The 23,697-nt window shown below is 38.3% G+C and overlaps 1 protein-coding gene across 2 annotated transcripts in view; it reads right to left on the bottom strand.

Annotated features, from left to right (window-relative positions):
- Positions 1-23,697, bottom strand: part of FMN1 (formin 1) — a 403,234-nt gene that overhangs the window by 35,551 nt on the left and 343,986 nt on the right. For both annotated transcript variants that reach the window (XM_008058355.1, XM_008058356.2), the window contains one exon: positions 723-774. In XM_008058355.1, coding sequence (XP_008056546.1) covers positions 723-774 — 52 coding nt within the window. The remainder of the gene's footprint in view (positions 1-722; positions 775-23,697) is intronic.

Here is a 23,697-nt window from a genome sequence, read left to right on the forward strand (position 1 = left end):
AGGAATTTGTTCATAGTTTTTTTTTTTTAAACTATAGTCTGCCCCTCCAATGGTCTGAGGGACAGTGAACCAGCCCCCTGTCTTAAAAGTTTGAGGACCTCTGCTAGGATCTGAGGAAAGGCATAGTAAGTCTCTTAGGTGTTTGCAATGATTAATCTAGTTGCAATGCTAAGAAGGCTAAAGCTGTCCCTAACCTCCATAAAATGGTTCAGAAGCAGAGAAATGAAGAGAGGCAGACAGACAGAATAGTGTCATGATATGTGTGGGAGGCAGGGAATCACATCTAGATGATTCCCTGCTTGCTGAGGAAAAATATTCCCAAGTCCTGCTACAAGACTTTCACTCCAGCTTCCGATGGAAGCTTACTGCTCATGGAGGCATGGTCTTAACAAATAGGGCAAAAGAAGGGCTAATCAAACATTGTGCTATGGGAAGCTAGCCGGTCACACAAGGACAACTGCAGTGTGACTCCACTTGCACGAGGCACCTCGAGCAGCCAGAGTCACAGAGACAGAGAGGAGAATGGTGGTTGTTGGGGCAGAGGAAGGGGGAATGGGAATTTGTGTTTAAGAGGTACAGAGTTTCAGATGGAGAAGATGAAAACGTTCTGGAGACATAATTGCACAGCAACATGAATACACCACTTCTTCACCATCATCATCATCATCATTGCAATAATGACTGGTCAAAGAAAGAACTGGCACCCATTCAGAACTGCTTACCTTTTCTGAGCATTCTCCAAGTGGCTTTCTTCCTTTTTGTGCTCTTTTTTGGCTATGAAAGAAGTAAGAAAAAAAAAATTAAAACTATGTTCTTTTAGTGTATCCTTTACATAATTTCACAGCTTCAATTACACTCATTCATTACAATAAGTCTGACTCCAGAAGTGGGGAGCCTCTTGTCCTGGAGACAACACACAATTTGCTTCATCTGCCACCACTGCTTTCTTGATAACAGAAATAGCTAACAGTGGTCAAATAGTTTATTGTTTTCTCTGGGATACTTTTGAGAGTGATATTAATAATTATACCTGGCCAGGTACAGAGGCTTACACCTGTAATCCCAGCACTTTGGGAGGCTGAGGTGGGAGGTGGGAGGCTTGAGCCAAAGTGAGAGGCTTGAGCCCAGGAATTCGAGACCAGCCTGGGCAAAATAGTGAGACCTCATCTGTACAAGAAAAAACAAAAAGTAGTTGGGCATGGTGGTGTACTCTTGTAGTCCCAGGTATTGGAGAGGCTGAGGCAGAAGGATTGCCTGAGCCCAGGAGGTTGAGAATAAAACATAATAATTTATGTTTTAATAGTGGCACTGTAATGGTGCACTGCATTCCAGCCTGTGTGACAGAGTGAGATTCTGCTTCAAAAAAGTAATAATTATTATTATACCTGGACAAAGACATAAATTGGAACAATCATGGGTATATCAGGGCACATGGTGGTGACCTAGCTATAGCTGGCCTCTTCATGAGCCTCAGGATGTACACATGTTCCTCCTCACTCTCAAAAAAATAAATCCAGTGACATTTGTGGCACTAGTGCATGGATTCAAATTAATTCATAGGAATCCTTGCACATACTGCCTTGGGTCCCTTTGGCAGTCTGGGGAAGCCTATGGACTCCTTTCAGAATGATGGTTTTAAATGCAGTGAAAAATCCCACATGAGATTACTTAGGAAATCAATGATACTGAGTTACAATTGTGAATCCATATATGAAGAACCTGTGTCCTTTCTGTAGGGATTATGTAATTAGGCAGTTTCATTTTGGGGTGCTTCTTTCCTATGTCCTTCTGTACAACCAGAAGATAATATTATCACATAAGTTAATACCACTCTTACACTTTTTAAATATACGGGAAAATAGGAAACCTGTAACAGAATCCACACAAGCCTTAAGATTTCTTCAGTTTGGGGGCTACGATGATATAAAATGAATGAAAAATGAATCATATTTAGGGTTTAAGCTGTGATATGCCAGAAAAGGTACTTTAAAGGATTCTAAAACATCACCAGTTTACTAAGTCTAGCTCTGTGACTTATCGCCTGTGTGACTATGGGCAAGTTACTCATGACCAAATGCTTAGTTATTATCTGTCCTATGAGAATAGCCACAATGACTACTATCACATAACTGCTATAAAAATTAAATGGTTTATGATCAGTCTTGGCAACATAGCAAGACCTGTCGCTACAAAAAAATATCCCCAAATTAGCCAGGTGTGGTAGTGTGTGCTTGTAGTCCCAGCTACTCCAGAGGCAGAGGCAGGAGGGTCTCCTGAGCCCAAGAGTTTAAAGTGGCAGTGAGTCATCATTGTGTCACTGCACTCCAGCCTAGGCAAGAGTAAGACCCTAACTTTAAAAAAAATTAAATAAGATAATATATGCAGAGTGCTTAGCACATAATAGGTGCTCAATACAGGGGATGACAGGTATTATCACATTATCATTATCATCATTGATCATAATATGTAACTTTTACAAGTTGCTCCCCTGTTCAAACTTTCCAATGGCCTGGCTTGCCATTACCCGTAATGTTCTATCCAAAGTCTTCATGTTGGCCTAGAAGGCCCTGAAAATCTGCTTCCTGGGTCCTCAGTGCCATCGCCTCCTCTTTCCCACACTGGCTCCTTTCTAACCTCGCTGGTGGCTCACTGTGGCTTGAGCACATTGAGTATCCACATCTGAGGATCTTCACTCTTGCTGTTCTTCTCCCTGGAACATTCTGTCCACAGTCTTGGCATGACTGGCTCCCTCACTGCATTCAGGTCTCAGCTCAAGTATCACCTTCCCTGGCCTCACTAAGAAAAGATCAGCCCTTGCCATCATCATTCCCCCAATTCCCCTCTACAATCACCCTCTGCCCCCACCTTACTGTTCTTCGCTACAGCCTCTATTTACTTCAAGAATATTCTTTTACTCATTTGTTTATTGTACAATAATTGAATATAAGCTCCAGGACAGCGGCAACTTCATCTGACTTGCTTTTTTTTTGAGTTGGAGACTCTGTCACCCAGGCTGGTGGAGTGCAGTAGCACACTCACCGCCACCCCAGCGTTGACCTGCTGGGCTCCGGTGACCCTTCTGCCTCAGACTTTCAAGGAGCCGGAACTACAGGCACGTGATACCACGCCCTGCTAATTTTTGATTTATTGTAGAGACAGTTGCCCAGGCTGGTCTCAAAACCGTGGGATCAGGCAATCCACTTGCCTCAGCCTCCCAAAGTACTAGGATTACAGGTTGAGCCACCAAACCCGACTTGTTTTTTGCCACAATATTAAATATGGAAAAGTATCTACATGTTAAATAAACTATTTTGGCTTAAAAATGCATATACTGTACCAGACATGGTGGCTCATGCTTGTAATTTCAGCCACTCGGGAGGCTGAGGCAGGAGAATTGCGTAAGTCCAGGAGGTCAAGGCTGCAGTGAGCTACTACTCCCGCCTGGGCAATGGAGCCAGACCCTTCTCTTTTTTTTTTTTTTTTTTGAGTTGGAGTCTCACTGTCGCCCAGACTGGAGTGCAGTGGCCGCTCCCGGCCACCACAGCCTATGCTGGGCTCTGGCCGTCCTTCCGCCTCAGCCTTCCAAGTAGCTGGAACTACAGGCGCACGCTACCACACCCGGCTAATTTTTGATTTATTGTAGAGATGAGGTCTCGCCTGCCCAGGCGGGTCTCGAACCTGCGGGCTCAGGCAATCCACTCATCTCAGCCTCCCAAAGGCGCGGGATCACAGGCTGAGCCACCGAGCCTGGCTTCCTTCTCTTCAAAAATATATTTATTGAATAAAGCTTGCTTGAAAAGAGAGATACTAGCCGTCCTAAATGCAAAACTTTACACTTAGAATATGAACACAAGCTAAAAAAGAGGCTAAAGTTGTATCCTATTATCTCTAAATGTTAGGACATTTCAATTAATATAAATTATTGCTTTATATTAAAATGATTTGGCTTTGATAAGTGTATCAGTTTAGGTAGAGTTTGGTCATAGTCATGGCCATCTTTTAATGTATGATGTCCCTGTCCCCCTCCACATACAGCAGGAATCTCTATGAATTAGTCTGGTACTTACCCAGTCAGATACTGAGAAATGACCTGTGTCCCTCATAGGTTACCAAATTCCACCAAATTGTGAAACAAACCAGTGATTTGTTCTTATCCAGTGATTTTAAATTATGTGCATGGCCAAACAGGAGGAAAAATTCCTTTGAGGCCTGAGTGATCTTCAAGGAGCACCTTTGCTGTTCTCCGTCACCAGATGGGGTCTAGCTGGTTACTTCCATGCTATGCTAAGCAGACTGTGGCCAAGCCATCACTACATATGAATTTAATAACAAGAAACACCCTATTCATATTGAAGTAAGCATTAGATAAGATTTCACAATAGTATGGGAATAAGGAGATTTGGAAAAACTGTGTCCAAATGTGAAAAGAGGTATTATTAAGAGGCAGTGCACACTGTTCTGAGGGTTTGGGGCAAAGAGCCTTCAGGAAAATAAATCTGGACATCTAAATTTTTCCTATGTACAGACAGACAAGGTATCCATCTTCAGGGATGGATGTGGAAGCTCTACCAGCCTAAAATATTTCTCTTACCACAATGTGGAAAATTTCCAATCATATCATTATAACTTTAAGGTCTTTAAAATGTTCTAAGCAACAAACAAATACATTACCTGGAAAGACAATTAGAAAGTGTTTAAAGACTGGAGGCACAAACTCAAATTCTAATATTATCAACAAATAAGAATCCTAATGTTTTATGATGCGAATCCTAGTTTCTCAATACTGGAACAGATACTCTTAGAATGGAGAAGCAAATAGGGCATGGCAGGGAAGTAGGAAGGCCATATCCCGTGTGAGAGAGGGCAGGTACTTGGTCTTGCTTCCAGATCATCTACTTTCTTGAGAGAGTTAGAGAGTTTTAAATGAATGCTCCCAACTTTGAAAAAATGTTTTCAAATACTGTATGACAAAGAGAACAATCCTGTTGGCCACATGCGGCTCTGCAACCTCTGACTTCCGTCTTTAGTAGCTACTGACATAATGACATAGGAGGGTTTATTCTTTCCTTCCATGTGCCAGGTTCTATTTCAAGTGTTTGGAATCCACCAATGAAGAAAGCAGACAAAGGTCCCTGTAGGACTTTTGTTCCAGCTGGAGAAGACAGATAGAAGAAATAAGATTCAGTGTAAGTAACTTTCGATAAGGGGTAGCAAAAAAAAAAAAAAAAATCTAGAACATAGATGGCTGCTTATAGAAAGAGACAAGGTGTGAGTTACTGAATTAGGCATGCTCCAATGATATTGGGCACAAAAAGGGAGAGACAACATTTACATTGAAAATGGCAAATATGCCGGGCTCGGTGGCTCAGCCTGTAATCCCGCGCCTTTGGGAGGCTGAGGTGAGTGGATTGCCTGAGCCCGCGGGTTTGAGACCCGCCTGGGCAGCGAGACCTCATCTCTACAATAAATCAAAAACTCAGCCAGGCGTGGTAGCGCATGCCTGTAATTCGGGCTACTCGAAAGGCTGAGGTGGAAGGATTGCCGGAGCCTAGCAGGTCGAGGCTGTAGTGGCCGGAAGTGGCCACTGCACTCCAGTCTGGGCAACACAGTGAGACTCTAACTCAAAAAAAAAAAAAAAGAAAGAAAGAAAATGGCAAATCTTAGATGAAAACTGTCTTTGAACTAAGTGGCACTAATCTATGTGTGGGATTTACTTAATCTTATATTCTACAAAGCCACATCAATAGTAGAATAGAGGTGCTTCATTTTCCAATTTAATCTGTGGTACTACTAGTATGAAATAGAGAGAGAGTAGGCATTTGAGAAAACTAAGTAGGTTTGGAGGCATCGTCAGAGACTAAAACAGCACTAGGGGAAGTCAGGAAATAACGGGCATCTCTCAGTTTGCTCCTCTCTCTCTCATTCAGAAGAAGCTGTCTCATTGTCTGCAATGAGTTAAATATAATTATTTTCCAAATCAGGGGAATAGATAAAGTAGCTGCTTAGAATAATGACAGTCTCACAGTTTTCAAGGTAATAAAAGCAATACGGAAAATGAGTCAGAGTACAAAGAATGAACAGTTTTTTTTTTAACATCAATTCTGTCTTCCAAATGTCTTTATCAAGGCTACTTGTACACAGTAATAATGGTGCACCTTGGAAGTGCTTGGAGAAAGTTGAGAGGCGAGTTTGCTTTGTGACCTATTTATAGCATATTGTACATTTTCTGTCATTGGTAGACTGTGTCGTTTTTCTTAAAATTTCATCTTTTCCAGTAAAGAACAATATTTATTTTTCATAATTCGGTGAGAAAACAAGATGGCTTCTTTAGAAAATGTTTTTTGTTTAATATGGATTTATGTGGATTTTTATTTAATACAGTTTCTATGGAATAAAGACTACTTGCTTTGTGTAAATCTTTAATACCTTGACATTTTGTTTTCCGGTTCATTTGATGGACATGGTTTCATTAGTAATCATGAAATCACTCACAAGAACAGTTCGGAAATTTCTAAGTACTACAATCTACTAAATAAAGCAGAAATAGCTCTTTCAGTTCAGTGATTGCCCCAAAGAGAGCAAATCAGAACTCAAGATAGTAAAATGGTAAGTGTCATGGACAAGCCATATGCATTCCATGCTTCAGCTTCCTGCACTGTAAATGGAGATAAGGACACCTACCTCTCACATGGTTGTGAGGGTTATATGAAGTATGTACATGTAAGTGCTTGGTGGAATCAGAATTTTTGCAATCAAATCTTTGATGGTTCAACGTCATGGTGAGGCTACTGGAGGCTCAAGCTTCCAGTGGGTCGGTTGTTTTGCCAAAGTTAAAAGGACTGTAGCATAGTAGAAAGAACTTGGGCTTATATCAGGAGGACCTGGGTTGAATTTCTGTTCTGCCTCATATTAAATGGGAAATCATTTAACTGCACTGAGTCTTATCCATAAAATGGGAATAATAAGATCTGTCTTGCAAGGTGGTTGTGACTATGAGATGTACTGAATGCATGAGGTTAACCTATTGACAAATATATCATGGCACTCAAGAATGGCAACCATTTGTTATTGATTGGCTAGAAGCAAATGCACGTATTCACTATTCCAGCTCTCTGGTTTTGGGTTGGTTACTACAAAATTTACAAAACAATGATTTTTCCCCTTAATAATTATAATAATTATTATTTTAAGTAGAGACTAGGTCTTACTATATGGCCCAGAACAGTCTTGAACTCCTGGGCTCAAGCAATCCTCCCATCTTGGGTTCCCAATCAATATGCTGGAATTATAGGCATGAGCCACTGGGCTTGGCTGCCTTTTTCTTTAGAATGTTCAAACTGTTCTCAGTAGACACGGATTTTGCTTGTGATCATTTTTCAGGGTAGATATGGTATTCTCTGACCATAACTTCTGTGTTTTTCCATTTCACTCACTGAGCTGATGACCTTTGCATGGCCTGCAAGGGTTTTTTTTTACAGAGGGGTATTCCCTATGTCTGAGCTAAAGTCATTTTATTCTCTGTTTCAGCTCATTTTGTTTTATTTAATCCTCAGGAAAGAAAGAGAGAAACTTATTTATAATTTCACAAGTACTTGGAAGTCACAGGGGTAGGTGGGAGAGGAGAAATACTTAAAGATTATTCTCACTTAACTCTTTTTTCCCACTTAATGAACATTGAGTTCTATAATCTCTGATCTGATTAACTGGATCACTTCCCTAATACCAAATAAAAGATAATGATATGGAAGTTTTCTGAGAGCAAACAGTTCCTTTTTTTCCTTCCAAGTAGCTGGAACTACAGGCATGTGCCACCACACCCAGCTAATTTTTTTATTTATTGTAGAGACAAAGTCTCACCAAGTTGCCCAGGCTGGAAGAGTCTTTTTTGAAGCTCTAGGTTTTCCATGGAGACCTGTAACAGGTGCCCTGCATTGCATGGTAAATACAGTTTTCTGCATTACCACCAAAATTGCCATCTTCAAAGGCGAAGTGAATTATGTCCTTCTCTGCTTCCCATTCTTACTGCTCCCCCTCTGAACAGGATGCAGTGCTCTTGCAACTCACAGAGAATCCTTCACCCCACCTCCTGCCACTGCCATTACTCAGGAGTCAGTGCTCCTGTGTGGGACTCAGGGCTGTATTCTGCATTCAACTTGCTCTCTCTGTCTGATGCCCATATTTTTGGGCACTCTGCTCCTTCTACTTTGAATGCCTCCTCTTCCCTGCCTTTCTCCCTTATCCTATGCTCCCATGTAAATATCTTCTCTTTCTTCAAAACCCAAGCGTAAAAGTTCCCTCCTCTATGAAGCCCTTCAGTCCTCTCCCCCATGGAGTAGTGAGTTGCTCTTTCTGTGGTGCTCCTATCACACTGTGTTCATGTAACTCCCTATCACAGCACATGGGACGCTGTCCTAAGATCACTGGCTTAGAGTCAGCTTTCCCTACTGGACTCTGTGTTTCAGGGTTACAACCAAAATTTGTTTCATGGCGTTTCTCTCAACTGTCACCTAGTAGGCACTCAATTTACTTATTAGACAGATGGGTAAGAGAACAACAGAAGGAACATAACACATTAACAGAACATAGTCTATACACAATGGAATATTACATAGCCCTAAAGAAGGACAAAATTATGGACTCTGCAGCAACTTGGATAGATTTAGAGTCTATCATACTCAGTGATCTGTCACAGAAACAAAGAACTGAATACCACATGTTCTCACTTACAAGTGGACCCTGACCATTTATCAAAATACTGTAAGAAAGGATTTGGCAGTAGCGGGATGCTGCTAGGGGAGGGAAGCAGGGGAACATAACATCAATAAGGGTACCTGATCCCAAACCAGGAGAAGTAGGGACCAAAGGGAAGCCCAAACTATACCTGCACAGTGACCACTTACCTACCTAACTCTGAATTGTATCCCACATCTTTTAAATTAAAAAAAGAGAGAACATACTAAATTTAAAGACACACACAACAAACAAACAAACAGATAAATAAACCATAGTCCCAGCTCGTTATCTCCTTACTGGGGGACCACAGTCTATTTCTTGGCACAGCAATGTCAAATCTTCCATTTTCTGTTTTCAACCAAATAGTAAAGAGTAGAGTAGAAATGAAGTGCAAGAGATTACTATTTCCATCTTGTTATGTCCCGTTTTTAGATTGATAGAGATTCAGAGGCATGAATAGCACTAACCCTCTGAGACATAAATAATATTAACCCTTGAATTTCATCTATATCAGACTGAGTTTTTAAAACATACTGTTTTCCAGAGTTAACTTTTAAAAAGGGAAAGTTTTTATAAGTAAAATTACACTTCCATAAAATACTCAGACTAAGAACACTCATCATTTAAATGTGCCAAAAGAGCCAAAGTTTTATTCTCAAGAGGATGGCACTCACACAAGGGTGGCCAAAGATGAAGGTCACACTTCAAAGAAAGCGGGGCTTTTATGCCAAACACAATTAAGTCATATTTATGGATACCCATCTGGGAGGCAGTAAATTGTGAAATGAGGGGACAGGATAAGACTTGGGATATCTTCCTAGTATTCTTTACACAGTCTATTACACTTTAATATACCATGGTTTATGGACCTGCCATGGTTGGTATAAACCAACAGGACGCACAGTAAAGGAGCTGTTTTTATTACAGCTCGACAAACAGAAGAGCCAGGGGATGCTAACGAGGAAACAAAAGAACCGCACTCTACTTCATGTGGGATCCATCTCATGTGAGCATGGTGGTCATTATTCATTTCTTAGAAAACCACCCTGTTGTGCACTTTCCAGGAGAAAGGAATACTTTCCACCAACAGAGGCCATAGCACACAGATGGTGGAAAAGGAAGGGTGTTTTAACACCTCTTTGAGAGTGGAAACGTACATATACATGGAGCCATTGAGTTATGGGGAACTCTTAACCCTTACATTTTTTTTTCTGGGTATGCTTGCTCATGGGAGATGCTATCGTGTCTTGTCTTCCTGTGGTATTAGTTTTCCGGTTGCAGTTAAATGAGAAGAATGATCACTTTTGGTCTGCCATAGAGTTGGTATTTGCAAGTGTCTTGCTGGATGGTAAAGCTGAAGAATATAAGGACCACTGGTGGGATTTTCTGTGTTAAGTGGTGTGAGGCTATATAAAGGCAAGATGCCAAGGTACCCAAAGGTGCAGTTTGATTTCCAGGTCACCAGCCTAAGGCTGGTGGACCTTAGAAAATCTCAGACTTTTAGTGAAAGCACCAAGTAAAAGACATTGAATCACAAGACTTTGAAGAGGTCATTAGAGTCGTAAAATCAAAGAAACCTGGAAAAGAGGAGTTTTGAAAAAGTCATCTAATAACCCCCAGTTGACGTTTCATCCTGGCACTTTTGTGTTCAATCACACTTTCCAGATATCATCTTTTTCATCATTTTTATATGCCATTTCCAGTTGCCCTTTATAACTGAATGTGTGTATTTATGGGCATCAAAAAAAGGTAAAAAACTGGTATTGCCTAACTTGGGCACCCAGGGCCGTTTTCAGCCAAGGCTCTTCATCAGAATTGAAGAACACAGAAAATGATTTGAGCAGCTTTTGTCTCAGTTTCCCCATCTACACATCAATGGTACCATTACAGATGCCTAGGGAGATGCCAACTCATTACACACAATGGTAGACTTAGGGTAGTAGGGTTTAATTCCCTTACAAATGGTTGAAAAAGGTTAGTTCCAATGTAATCAAACTTATTAATGACTTGCGATCTTAAGTCATTTACATTTTTTATGCAGGTTAAGCATCTCTTATCCAAAATGTGTGGGACTAGAATTGTTTCAAGTTACATTTTTTTTCTTCCAGATTTTGGGATATTTGCATATAATAGCAAGATATATGGGGGAAGGGATCCAAGTCTACATGTGAAATTTACTTATGTTTCATATATACCTATATACATAGTCTGAAGGTAATCTTATTTTTCTCTTGGGAATGTTGAATAAACTATCTGTTTTGCACCTGCATTTTGACTGAGACTCATCACATGAGATCAAGTGGAAAATTTTCCATTTGTGTTGTCATGCCAGCACTCAAAAAACTTCAGGTTTTGGAGCATTCCAAATTTCAGATTTTCAGATTGGGGTGCTCACTTGTACTTCTAAATCTATAATAATATTCAAATGCCTCATAAAATATCTTATTGGTATAATAATTTGGATTAGAAAGTGCTATAAAATATCCCTGGCTACACACAATAAAAAGATCTTTATTATTCTTTTATATTCTCTGGTGTCTATAATCATAATTGGTGTAGGTGATGAGTACAGTTTCAGAGATCACAATATACAGCTTGCCCTCTGTATTTGTGGGCTCTGCATCTGTGGATTCAACCAACTGCAGATTGAAAATACTTGGAAAAAAATTGTAGCGTTGCACCTGTGCTGGACATGTATAGACATGTTTTCCTTGTCATTATTCCCTAAACAATATAGTATAACAACTATATATAAAGCATTTACATTGTATTAGGTATTATAAGTAATCTAGAGATGGTTTTAAGAATGTGGACAGGTTATATGCAATTGCTGCACCATTTTACATAAGAGACTTGAGTATCTGTACATTTTGACATCCACAGGGGTCCTGGAAGTAATCCAGCAACAATACCAAGGGACTACTATAATCTCAAATGCTCAGATTACACATCTAGTCTGTGCTCCATAGTAACTGTTATAAAAGTAAGCATTTTATCAAGTCACAATTCCAGGAGGTAATCAGACATGAGTATAACTGGGATCTAAATGAAGCAGCTCTATTTACACTTTATAAGTCAATGCTCTTTTTAAAAATGTACTTTTACCTCAGATGAGGTTTTTGTTCCCCCACATCAGTTTTTCAACCATTTATAATACTGACAAAATACTCAGCCTTCAGACTTTACAAGAAATTCTGCTCATTCTTCTTAAAGAAGAATTTAATTAGAAGCAAAATTCTACCACCTCTTCCCTTCTGCTTCTGTGTAGCCCAGTGAAGTCCCTCAATGCTGTACAACTATCTTACCCAAAAATTTCTTGACTTCAAGGTGACAGATGAGACTGAAAGTTGATAAGACAGTGTAACCATAACCTAGCTGTAATCTAGTCTATTTAATTTCATTGTGAATAAAATAAATATTCAAGTTGAAGAAGTGACTTTCCTAGGTTACACTAATGATGGCAGAATATAAGTCTTCTGACTCATAATCTAATATGCCTTCCAGTGCTTCCTGCTGCTTCCCAAGGGGTGTGTTTTTCTCCAAATTCTCAAACATTAAGGTGATACCTTGGAGCTGCACTGTACTACACATTTTCCATAGGAGTATATGTATCAGAGAGAAACTTCCAAGATGAAATTTTAGCTTTCAGAATAAATTTCCTGACTCTTGATGCTTTAAAACAGACCATGGGGGTAAAATTTTAGAATGATCCAGTGAGAGACGCATTAGCATTAATGGGAGTCAGGTGGTTGCATTCTCTAACAGGGCCTCAAATTCTCCATGTTATGCCATCTCCTAGGCCCATATACACCTTTAACTTATCAGGATTAATAGACGTGACATGTGCCTTTTGTAAAAAAATGCTTTTTCTTATTTTCCATAGATACTTCTAAACTAGTACATTTATAAAATAGGATTTTCACTTAAAGAATAATTATACATAAATCCTGTTTCTTTGTAATGTTTACCTTGTCTATCGGCCATCTGATTCCCCATGGGAAGGATCAGACCTTCTACAATACTTTAGAATTTCGTTATGTGTCACAAAGGGATAGTGAATGTTGCAGACTCATTATCTGAAAAGCAGACAGCAATTAGGGAATATTAAGAATTGCAAAGAAGCTAAAATTTTAAAAGAGGATTACTCCCGTTTTGTTTAATCAAAAAACAATGGGGAGAGGGTGGGGAGGTGAGGTGGCTCACGCTTGTAATCCTAGCACTTTGAAAGGCTGAGGTAAGAGAGCTGCTTGAGGCCAGGAGTTTGAGACTAGCCTGGGCAACAAAGCAAGACCTCACCTCTAAAACAAAAGAACGATTAGCCATACATGGAGGTGTGCGCCAGTAGTCTCAGCTACCTGGGAGGCCAAAGCTGCAGGATCGTTTGAGTACCAGTAGTTTGGGGATGTGGTGAGTTGTGCTTGTGCCACTGCACTACATAGCCTGGAAGAAAGAGTGAAACTCTGTCTCAAACAAACAAACAAACAAACAACCAAACAAAAACAAAAAACAACAGGGTTTAGAGTCCAGAGGCTCTAATAACTATTTGGTGATAATTGGTATACTAATATTTTTGGCAGAGGGTCTCTTTTCTCAAACTCTGTCCAATCTTAGTATCAGTACTTCGCTAAATATAATTTCTGGAAGGCACAGACTGTGTGGTTTTTTTTCTTTTCAACTTTGCATTCAAATGCTTAGCACTTGAGACTATAAACCTAGTGTTTATAAATCAGTAACTTGTTGTGCCATTAATTGGTGAGAATGACCACAAAAGCAGCTGCTTGTTTGAATTTGTAGCAGGTTCATGAGCAAAGTGGTAACAGGCTACATACTCATTTTTCTCTCTGATTTTAAAGTAGTGCTCTTCAAAAGAAAGAATCTCATTTATCTACCTCATAGCATTTTAGTACTAGATACTCAACAAATCTAAAAAAAACAAAAAAAACAAAAAACCACTCATGTTAAGTTTGTTAAAATTGAAAAAAAGTTCTTCAACTGACTTCTTTGTATTTCCCATAACTGTCTCTGAATGATTTCCCTTGATATTTAGGGCCATTGCTTTATTCTTTACACTTTTAACTTGTCATCTGTACACTGGATAAAATGAAACTTTATGCTTGAGAACTTTGGAGCTATAAGGAACATAAGAAATAATTGCCTAGTGTAAACCCCTCATGCTATAGTTTCAAAATGAACTAAGTTAAACAACAGGAGATTGAATAAATAAATATTGGATTTTCCTATATTAGAATGGTGTACTGGACTGTGTCTCCTTCCCCTCACCAACCATAGCTAATGAGATTCAAGGAGAGTAAATCAAATGCCTATGAAGCAGTCTAATACAGTGGCCTATGTCAGTAAGATAGATGGTGGTGGTACACTCATTGTGATGATGAACATTCTCTGAGTACTCAGTATGGGCCAGGTACTACGCTAAGGGATTTACACAGATCATTTAATCCTTTCAACTCACATATAAGGTAGATTCTACACTGTGGATAACAATAGAGCCAAAGCTTCAAATTACTCTATTACTTTCTAACTGTTGACTTTTGGCTTTTGTTTAACTTGGCTGAGACTCAGTTTTCTAATCTATAAATGAAAATAATAATAGGACCTACAATAGATAGTTGTTGTAGTAATTAAGAGATGTTTGTAAGGGTCAGTAAATATCAATTATTATAATCACTACTACCATCACAATTCTTTGCCATCCAATGACGTTTGCTTGTTCAACCTTTCCTGGGTTCCTATGAGACTTGCCCAAATAACTGAGCACTCTGTTTTTCCATGCAACATATGTGTCTCTACAGTAACTTTCCAAGGCTTGAAGCATACTATTTAATTCTGCTTGCAAAGAATGTCTTGGGGAAATGCTATGATATAATTACACATAAAAAAGAATAGGAGGCCGGGTTCGGTGGCTCAGCCTGTAATCCCATGCTTTGGGAGGCCGAGGTGAGTGAATTGCCTGAGCCCACAGGTTCGAGACCCGCCTGGGCAACTTGGCGAGACCTCATCTCTACAATAAATAAATAAGAAATTAGCCAGGCGTGGTAGTACGCACCTGTAGCTCCAGCTACTTGAAAGGCTGAGGCAAAAGGATCGCCGGAGCCCAGCAGGTCAAGGTAGGCCGGGAGCGAGCCACTGTACTCCAGTCTGGGCGAGAAAGTGAGATTCCAACTCAAAAAAAAAAAGAATAGGAAGCAGTAGATATGATGTGCCTAAAATTATGCCGAAAGGTACAGCACAGAAATGATATATATAGCTATGAAAATACTATATACAAAAAATCAGAAGACAGTATACCAAAATATTATGGTTGCTACTTCTGTCTCTTTGGTTAAGAGGATTTTTGTTGTTCATATACTTTTAGTTGCTTTTTGAAGAATCGGTTTTTAAAAATAGAATCAGAAAAAGAAGCAACGGAAGCTGTTTGGAAGCAGCTGCAGAACACATTGAAAGTGAATGACTTGCCTAAGGTCATACAACTAGTTCTGGGCAAAAAAGAAAGAATTTGTCACCTGATTCTAGTCTAGTTTTCACTACACCACACTGTCATTCTTTATAGGTTCCTGGAAGCTTAAAAACTACAAAATTGACATATCATTATAGAATGGAGCAAGAGAGAAATAAGAAGTCATAACTGAAAAGCAGGCATTGACATGGATAATTTAATTAGACAGTCACTCACATTAAAATCTTTTATTTACACCTTGTACACACACGTGAAATTCTACAATCTCTATAAAGTGACCATTCCACATATTTTGATGAGTTGTCTAGAAATATGTCCAATATTAAGAATGGTTTTAATTGAATTATGAAGAGTAAAATTTAATTGGATTATAAAGAGTAAAAAGCTACTGTGCATAGTCAGAGATCTTAATAGATTAAGATCAATCTTAACTAATCAAAAACTAAGAGGAAAAAATCATACTCATAAACGAGATAAAATATATGGCATTCATATCTTTACAAAAGAGATTTCTTCTTCATCTAGATTTACTTGCACTAAAATTCTGACATCTTTGTAGCTTGATACATTTGTTAAATAATTGAAGCTCTCTTTTTAGAAAAATAATTGTCCAGACATTTAGCTATAAAAGTGAATAGAGCACCCAGAACATCCTGTAAGTAATCACGAAATATCCATCACTACTCTTAAATCAATCTTCTTTTAGAACCCTGGAAAAAGCTAAGTGCACTTAGGAAACTGGATTTACAGGGGCACAGACACTGAAAAAAAGTCTTACTGACCTGATATTGCTTATTGCTTTGAACACCAAATTACTTTTTAATCTCCTTTTTTTTTTTTTTTTGCATAGGAGTCTCACTCTATCACCCGGGCTAGAGTGCAGTGGCATGCTCACGGCCACTGCAGCCTTGATCTGCTGGGTTCAGGCAATCTTTCTGACACAGCTTCCCAAGTAGCTAGAACTATAGGTGTGTGCCACCACGCCCGACTAATTTATTGTAGAGACGAGGTCTCACCAAGTTGCCCAGGCTGGTCTTGAACCTGTGGGCTCAGGCAATCCTCTCGCCTCTGCCTCCCAAAGTGCTGGGATTGCAGGCATGAGCCACCGTGCCTGGCTTAATCTACTTTTCTTTTATTTGTTCAAGGATTTGTCATAGCTAGGGGTTTAAATGCGTCCATTAGAAATGGCACCCAAGAATTACCATAATTTCAATAGTTGTGATGTTACCAAGTATCTAGATATGGTGAAGGTAATAGTCTGTTTCTTGGGTGATATTTCAAAGGAACGAAAATGCTGGGAGAACTGGAATTCCCAAAGAACATGCTTTAAAAAATAATATTCCATATAAAAACACATTTGATTTGTTCCACCAGTAGAAAATATGCAGAAGGACTGTGAGCATCAGTGACCAGTATAAAAGTCAATAAGAGGACTCAAAGAAATGATGTTTGGTTTTAAAAGTGATCACATAACTTATATGTCTGCCAGGGTGAAAGTGCTGATAGTGAATTTAATAGAATTCCAGGTTGACTTCTCCACAGTTAACTTCAATAATCACTGCCATCCTCTTGTAGAAAAAAGCTATTGTTGAAGAAAAGTTTAACAAAGGATTCAATAAGAATAAATGTTAAAATGGGTCACTCTTTTCCTTCTTTTTAACAAACCTTTATATTTTCCCCAGATTTTATAAGTAATACATCCTTATCATAGAATGTTTGAATATTTGAGAAAAAAATAAATAAGAAAACAAAATAATTACAAAGTCTTTTCACTAAGTAATGGCCTCTATTAATATGCTGATTCACTTAATAAATGTAGGTAAATAATTTATAATTACATATTCATTTGTGCTTTTATATAGATGAAATCATCCTGAATTATAATGCAATATCTTGCTCTTTTGTTGTTTCCTCTTGTTTTTTTTTTTTCATTTAACACAGCAAGGTAGAGTCAACTTTTAAGTGAATACTTTCATAATTAATTTATGTTTTAATTTCTGATTAGTAAAAATAACTGTTGAAATATTAGCCTTTATTTCAAAGTGGGTATGGAACCTATTCCAATAAGACAATTTTGTAGAAATCTATGATAACACTTCAAAATATGCAACTTTCTGACAGTATTTCTTAAATGAGATCTTGTGGGAGAGAAATGTTTGATTAATTATGAATGAATATTAAAATATTACCAAATACAATTAAAGCAGATTATTATTTTTGGATTTAACTTGGAAATAGTCGTTTGCTTTATCCTTTAGTCTTCCTATTTTTGTGGCTTGGTAGAGAAATGTTTTAGATGGCTACAAGTGTTAAAACTTGTAGTGTCTAATATTGCCAAGTAAGTTGAGACTTCTTTCTACTATGCTTAAACCTAATATACTTATTCTGAATTTTAAAAACATAGGATAAAGAAAATATTCTTAATGCAAAAAATACTGAGGGTCAGTATATTCTTGGAAGCAAAGGCAAGGCCTCTGAGTATATGATAAGCCATACATATCCCCAGTAGGAAACAGGTCTTCTTCAAAATCTGAGAAGTTGAAATGTTCAAATACTAGGTAACTTGGAGAAGTGCCACCATCTCCTGTAGGCAGGAGTCTGAAGCTAATTGTGCAAGTGGCATGAAGCTGATTTCAGAAAGGAAACAAACAAACAAACAAACAAACAAACAAAAAACTCATGAAATCAGAGGCTTGAAATGTTTTACTGGAGAAAAACCATAGCATTACCTCCTCCTGAGGGATGATAACAATGATTTATGAAGCTGAAGTCATTTCTTGTGATTGCACTTTGGGGAGATTGGTTTCACATGATCTGTGAAGCCAGGCAAGGCGAGCTGAAGAAGAACCCCACATGTTCAATGGAGGTTAGGCTCTGCCTCTTCAAGGGGATGCAGAGCTCCAAGGAGGGGGAGGGAAAAGCCATTGCTTTCTGATTCATGCAACCCCCTTTCCCTCCCCTCCCGTCACAAGCTCATTAGGTGGACACACGGCTCTCTTATTTTCTCTCTCCTTTAAAAAAGTATTACTACTTCTGCTGTGTGGGAGTAGAAGCTCGTTGTAAATGCGCAGCAGGATAGTAGCAAAGCTGAGATTAATTCCCCATGGATTTATATGGGTCGTTCTCACCCACGATGACTTGTACCATTTCAAAGGTGCTTATGCTGCTGTTTTTATGGCTGGTCACTAACTTTATTCTGGCATATGGTGGTTGGCGCCATGACATGGAGTGAACATTTTATACCTGAATTAAAGTGGATATTTGACAGTTTCTGTCAGAAAGTTCAGAGCAAAGAATTTGTGGGACAAGATTTATTGCATATTTTATATGGGACACATCTGTTTCTTTGCTAGCTTTGTTCCTTCCCTTAAAAAAATTTAAGGAAGTTTCCTAAGGAAATATAATGACTGATAGAAAAAAAAACCCTGAAGCAGAAGAAAAATATGGTCAAGAGTTGGATATTTAGGACCAAACTTAAAAAAAGAAAAGGAAAAAAAAAATCTACACCACTTCTCGTTTTGAGAAGGAAAAAATGACTCATAGTCACATATAAAAAGCTCAGTGAAACAATGCTGTTATTATTGGCAATTATTTTATGGTTGGTTTAATGCCATTTATATGATGAAGTTAAAAATGTAAGTTTATTGCCTATCATTTTCTGCATACCTGAAGCAGAACTGGAAAGAATAATCTGCTTTTGATGTACTTTTAAAGATTTCATCATCCCAAATGGTGGCATTAAACAAGTACATTACAGCTATTTAAACATTTAAAATTACATGCCAAAAGATAAACGCAGACCACTTCCAACCAATATCCATCAACACAACGTGAAGGGTATATATAAACTTCTCATCTAAAAACTCTTCATATTGTAGCAAGCAAACACAATAAGAGATTCACGGTTACATAAACACTGTGCTCAACCTGGACCTTGCATTAACAGACAGCCTACATTTTTCTTTTAGTTACAAAGGGAGAGGTTTTAATTCTGAATACTGTAAAACTGAAAATAAAACTTCTCGTAAGATTTTGAAAAATTAATTTTTTATGAGTTTAATATGCATTCTCCTTGTAAAAAAAATTAAACATTACAGTAAAAGTCCTCTCTGACAGACCTCTGCATCACATCCTCTGTCTTACCCAACACACATAGACATAGTTCTCTTCCAAGACTCAGCTACTGTTATCAGTTTGGGGTGTATCCCCCAGATGTCTGAGTGGCCCTGTGCAAATATGACGGTTTCCCTAACACAGACACAGAGAAGGAGATTTGCTTGCTCATTAGGTATGCACAGTTTTAATTTATTTGAAAAATTAAATGGCCCTTCATAATAATAAAATAATTTTTATACCACCAAAGGCCAATAACTATTATTGTCAAACATTTTAATTTTGGCAAATCATGTAGATTTTGGTACAAATCTTTGGTTACATATTTTGTAAATATCTTTTCCCATGCCTTTGTCTGGTGAACTTGTTTATAATGCCTGTCACTTATAAATTTAACTCTGAAAAATCAAATTCATAAATACTTTCTTCATGTCTTTTACTTCTTAAATCACTTGCAAATAGCCTTTTCTACTACCAAGGTCATAAAGATGTCCTGTATTTTCTTATAATACTGCTTATATTTTTGGTTTTGGTTTTGTCTTTTCATTAATTATTTGGAATTGTGTGTGGCAGTACTCTATTTTTGTTGGAAATAAATACACACTGTTCAAATATCATTGATTTTTAAAAAGATAATCAGAGTACCCAACGAATGGCAGTTGTGTCTTGTTCTCTCTCTAAGATAAATGAGTCATTTCTTTTTCCTTCACATTGCCCTGGTTAGGGCTTTTGGCTGGCTATCTGGGCAAAGTTGACCCATTCACATTTATTTTGATCATGGATATATTTGGATTTATTCTCACCATATTTATTTTGCATGCTTATTTACCAAGCTTTCTAGTTATTCCTTTTCACTTTTTCCTGACTTTTGTTGGATTCATCAAATTGCCTTTGCTTTATTTTTTCTTTAATGGTCTGAACATGATAAATTCTAATTTTTTGACTGGTGAATACTTTTAAATTTCAACACTCATATTATCTGTGATTCTTAGGGTAGATTCTTAGGGTAGTGCCCTCACCTGGAACAGAGTAAGTATGGCCTGTTTTTCCCTTCTTTCATCTGCCAAATTCTACGTTCCCATCCTATGCCTCATCCCATTTTGATATCATCTGCAATTTTATTTCCAGACTATCAAAAACAAATGCTTTATAATTTTATTAATAATGCTTTAGCCATTGTTTTGTGAATTTCTTTGCTCATTACATCTTTTGCCACTCTACTTCTTCCTGAATTAATTTTCTATTTAAAGTGCAACTTCAAGAGAAGAGCTATGAATAGTAAATCCTCTAGACCGTGTTTCTCAAAAGAATTTACTTTTCTCATTTACTTTAATGATAGTTTGGTTAATGTAGAATTATACATTCCAAATTTTTTCCCTTCAGAATTTTAGATTTATTGCTCCATTTTTTTCTTGTCCCCAGTGTTGCTGCTGAGAAGTGTGTTGTCTAGCTCTCAAAAATTTCTCTAAATCCTTGATTTCTTAAAAAGTTCATCATAAAGAATTAAGGGTACGAATATGTGTGCATTTATCTTTTATTGCCTTTGGGGCTCTTCCATCACAAGATACAATGTCGTTTCCATTTCTGGGAAGTAATCTTGTGTTATTTATTTGAGCATTTCTTTCTCTCTTCTTGACTTACATTAAATAGATAGAGAATTATACAGATTAAATTTCTAAATCTACTGTCTATCAGGATTTCTCCATACTTTTAATCAATTTTTCTCTATGCTCTATTCTAGAAGGATTCCTTGACAATCTAGCTTTCAGCTCACTAATTTACTTTTCAGTGATGTCTATTTCACCCTTGGTGCACACGCTAACTTTTTTTTTTTTTTTTTTAATTTTTTGAGTTGGAGTTTCACTCTGTTGCCCAGGCTGGAGTGCAGTGGCATGCTCACATGACCTGTGACCACAGCCTCGACCTGCTGGCTTCAGGCGATCCTTCCGTCTCAGTCTTCCAAGTAGCTGGAACCACAGGCATGTGCCACCACACCCGGCTAATTTTTTTTTTTTTATTTACTGTGGAGATGAGATATCAGCAAGTTGCCCAGGCTGGTCTCAAACCAGTGGGCTCAGGTAATACTCTCACCTCGGCCTCCCAAAGTGTTAGGATTATAGGTGTGAGCCACCACGCTGGCCCACATACTAACTTTAAAAAAATTTTATCAACCAAAATTCTCATTTCTATGGTTTCTACTGATTTTCTTAATGGAGGTGGCAGTCCCTTGTACTTCTCTGAGATTATAACACACATATTCTGAGGATCTATTCTGCCTACAAGTGTGTTTTCTCAGGTGTAAGTTCTATCTGTTGAATTTCTTGGTTTTCTCAATTGTTGATTCTGAAGAGCAGACCAGACTTTGTAGCTGAGCCTCACCATTGCATACAAGAGTGCGATATTATATTGCAGCTCAGCTTGTATTCTAATTGTCTTGGGAATTATACAGGAGCAGCAGAATGTTTCACTAGGCAGGGTATCCCAGACACTATTAGCTACCAAGGCACTGCTCTGTCTCTCCACTCCAGAGACCCTTTAATGGTTCTGTCTCAGAGACAGATACTTTCTATTGTCAATTGTCTACTCCAAGGTATGTCCCAAAGGGGCTGTCACTGCAGAAAATTCCCCCAAATGCTGTCACTCCAAAAAACTACTTAAATGAAAAACTCAAGGTTTTACATTTCTCCCCCCCACAGATTCTGCGATGACAAGCTTTGAGCATTTTTTAGATTTTTAAAACCAAACAAAATGTCAAAGTAGCAATCTTACTATTATTATCATAAATAATGATATGGTGGTATAATTATGATTAATCATTTTTAAAAAGAATGTCTATTTTAAAGGCACTTAACAGAAATACAGCCCCTGAAACACACTATTCCAGCTCACACTGGAGGTTGAGTCATACCAACAGTACAGAATGTTCTATGAGTAACTTTCACATTCAAAAAGTATTCTTCACAGAATGGGCTTCCCTAAACTTATAAGACGAAAGGTATAGAGCCTGGAGCTGTAACATCCTATAGCAAAAACAGGGAAGGTCATGTTGGAGTAGTGTGCCCCTGCCAAAAGCCATGTGCTCCCTTCTTTACAGATCTGTAAAATGGCATCTGTGACTAAACAAGGTTTCACTGAAGTGCTTGAAGCCACACACAGTTTGAACACAAATGGAGATGGCAGCAATGCCATCACCAACAGATACCATAATGCAGTCACTGGTGGGGGTGCAGGGGGATGTGGAAGAAATTTTTAAAAATCCCTGGTCATGTTAATATGAATTATGTGATTTAATAAACGTGACAGCATCATTAAAAAAGTGACACATCTCATTTTCTTCATGCCATGAAAGGCAAATCTACTTGGGCAAGAGTCTGGAGCCCAGCAGTGGTTTGCAGAGTCTAATTCTTACATAGTCCTCTTAGTGCCCACATAACACAAATAGAGTAGGCGAATCTCCACACAAACCTGACAGATTATATCAGAAAAATGGTACCTAAAAAAGTAGTTAAAGAACAAAATTCCTTTCAGCCAGACCTCATTTGACATAATACAAATTAAAAGGTACAAACATGGTTTATTTGTAAGAATCCCTGTATATAATATCAAATCTCTCTCATGATGCATTCGTTACATATAGGTAATGCTTTATAGTTTTGTTAAACACTTTCAGAAACAGTTTTTAAAAAAATTTTATCAGAAAGAAAAAGTACTTATCAGTGGCAAGTTAGACAGGTTCATATTAAGTATTGGTCAATTATCTCAACCATTCTGACCACTTTCTCTGTCCCCCGCAAAAGCTCCTCTTCCTCTTGGATTCTAAATATATTAAGGTCCCAAGGCTCTCCCTTGACTTTCCCCCTTTCATCTTTATATAATTGGCTATAAATTCAGCTACCATTTCTCTGCTGATGCAAATCTAGACCTTCAACTCCAAACTACACTCTCAACATCATATTTGCATTTCCCCTGTCCCGCTGGACATCTTAACATGGCTTGCTATCCAGAAACTCAAATGATTCCGAGTTCTCCACTATAACACAAATATGTTCCCTTCCCAGTCTTACTCACCTTGATAAATAGCATCGCAGTTCACTAAGATGATCAAAACTTAGGAATTATTTTTGGCTCCTTCTTTTGTTTCAAGTCCTATGTTAAAATCCAGTTCCTGGACGGGCTCGGTGGCTCAGCCTGTAATCCCAGCGCTTTGGGAGGCCAAGGTGAATGAACTGCCTGAGCCCGCGCGTTTGCAACCCACCTGGGCAACTTGGCGAAACCTCATCTCTACAATAAATCAAAAATTACCTGGGCATGGTAGCGCATGCCTGTAGTTCCAGCTACGTGGAAGGCTGAGGCAGAAGGATCGCTGGAGCCCAGCA

Source organism: Carlito syrichta, unplaced genomic scaffold, assembly GCF_000164805.1.
Source record: "Carlito syrichta isolate Samal-C Ts95f unplaced genomic scaffold, Tarsius_syrichta-2.0.1 Scaffold303307, whole genome shotgun sequence".
Lineage (NCBI taxonomy): Eukaryota > Metazoa > Chordata > Mammalia > Primates > Tarsiidae > Carlito > Carlito syrichta.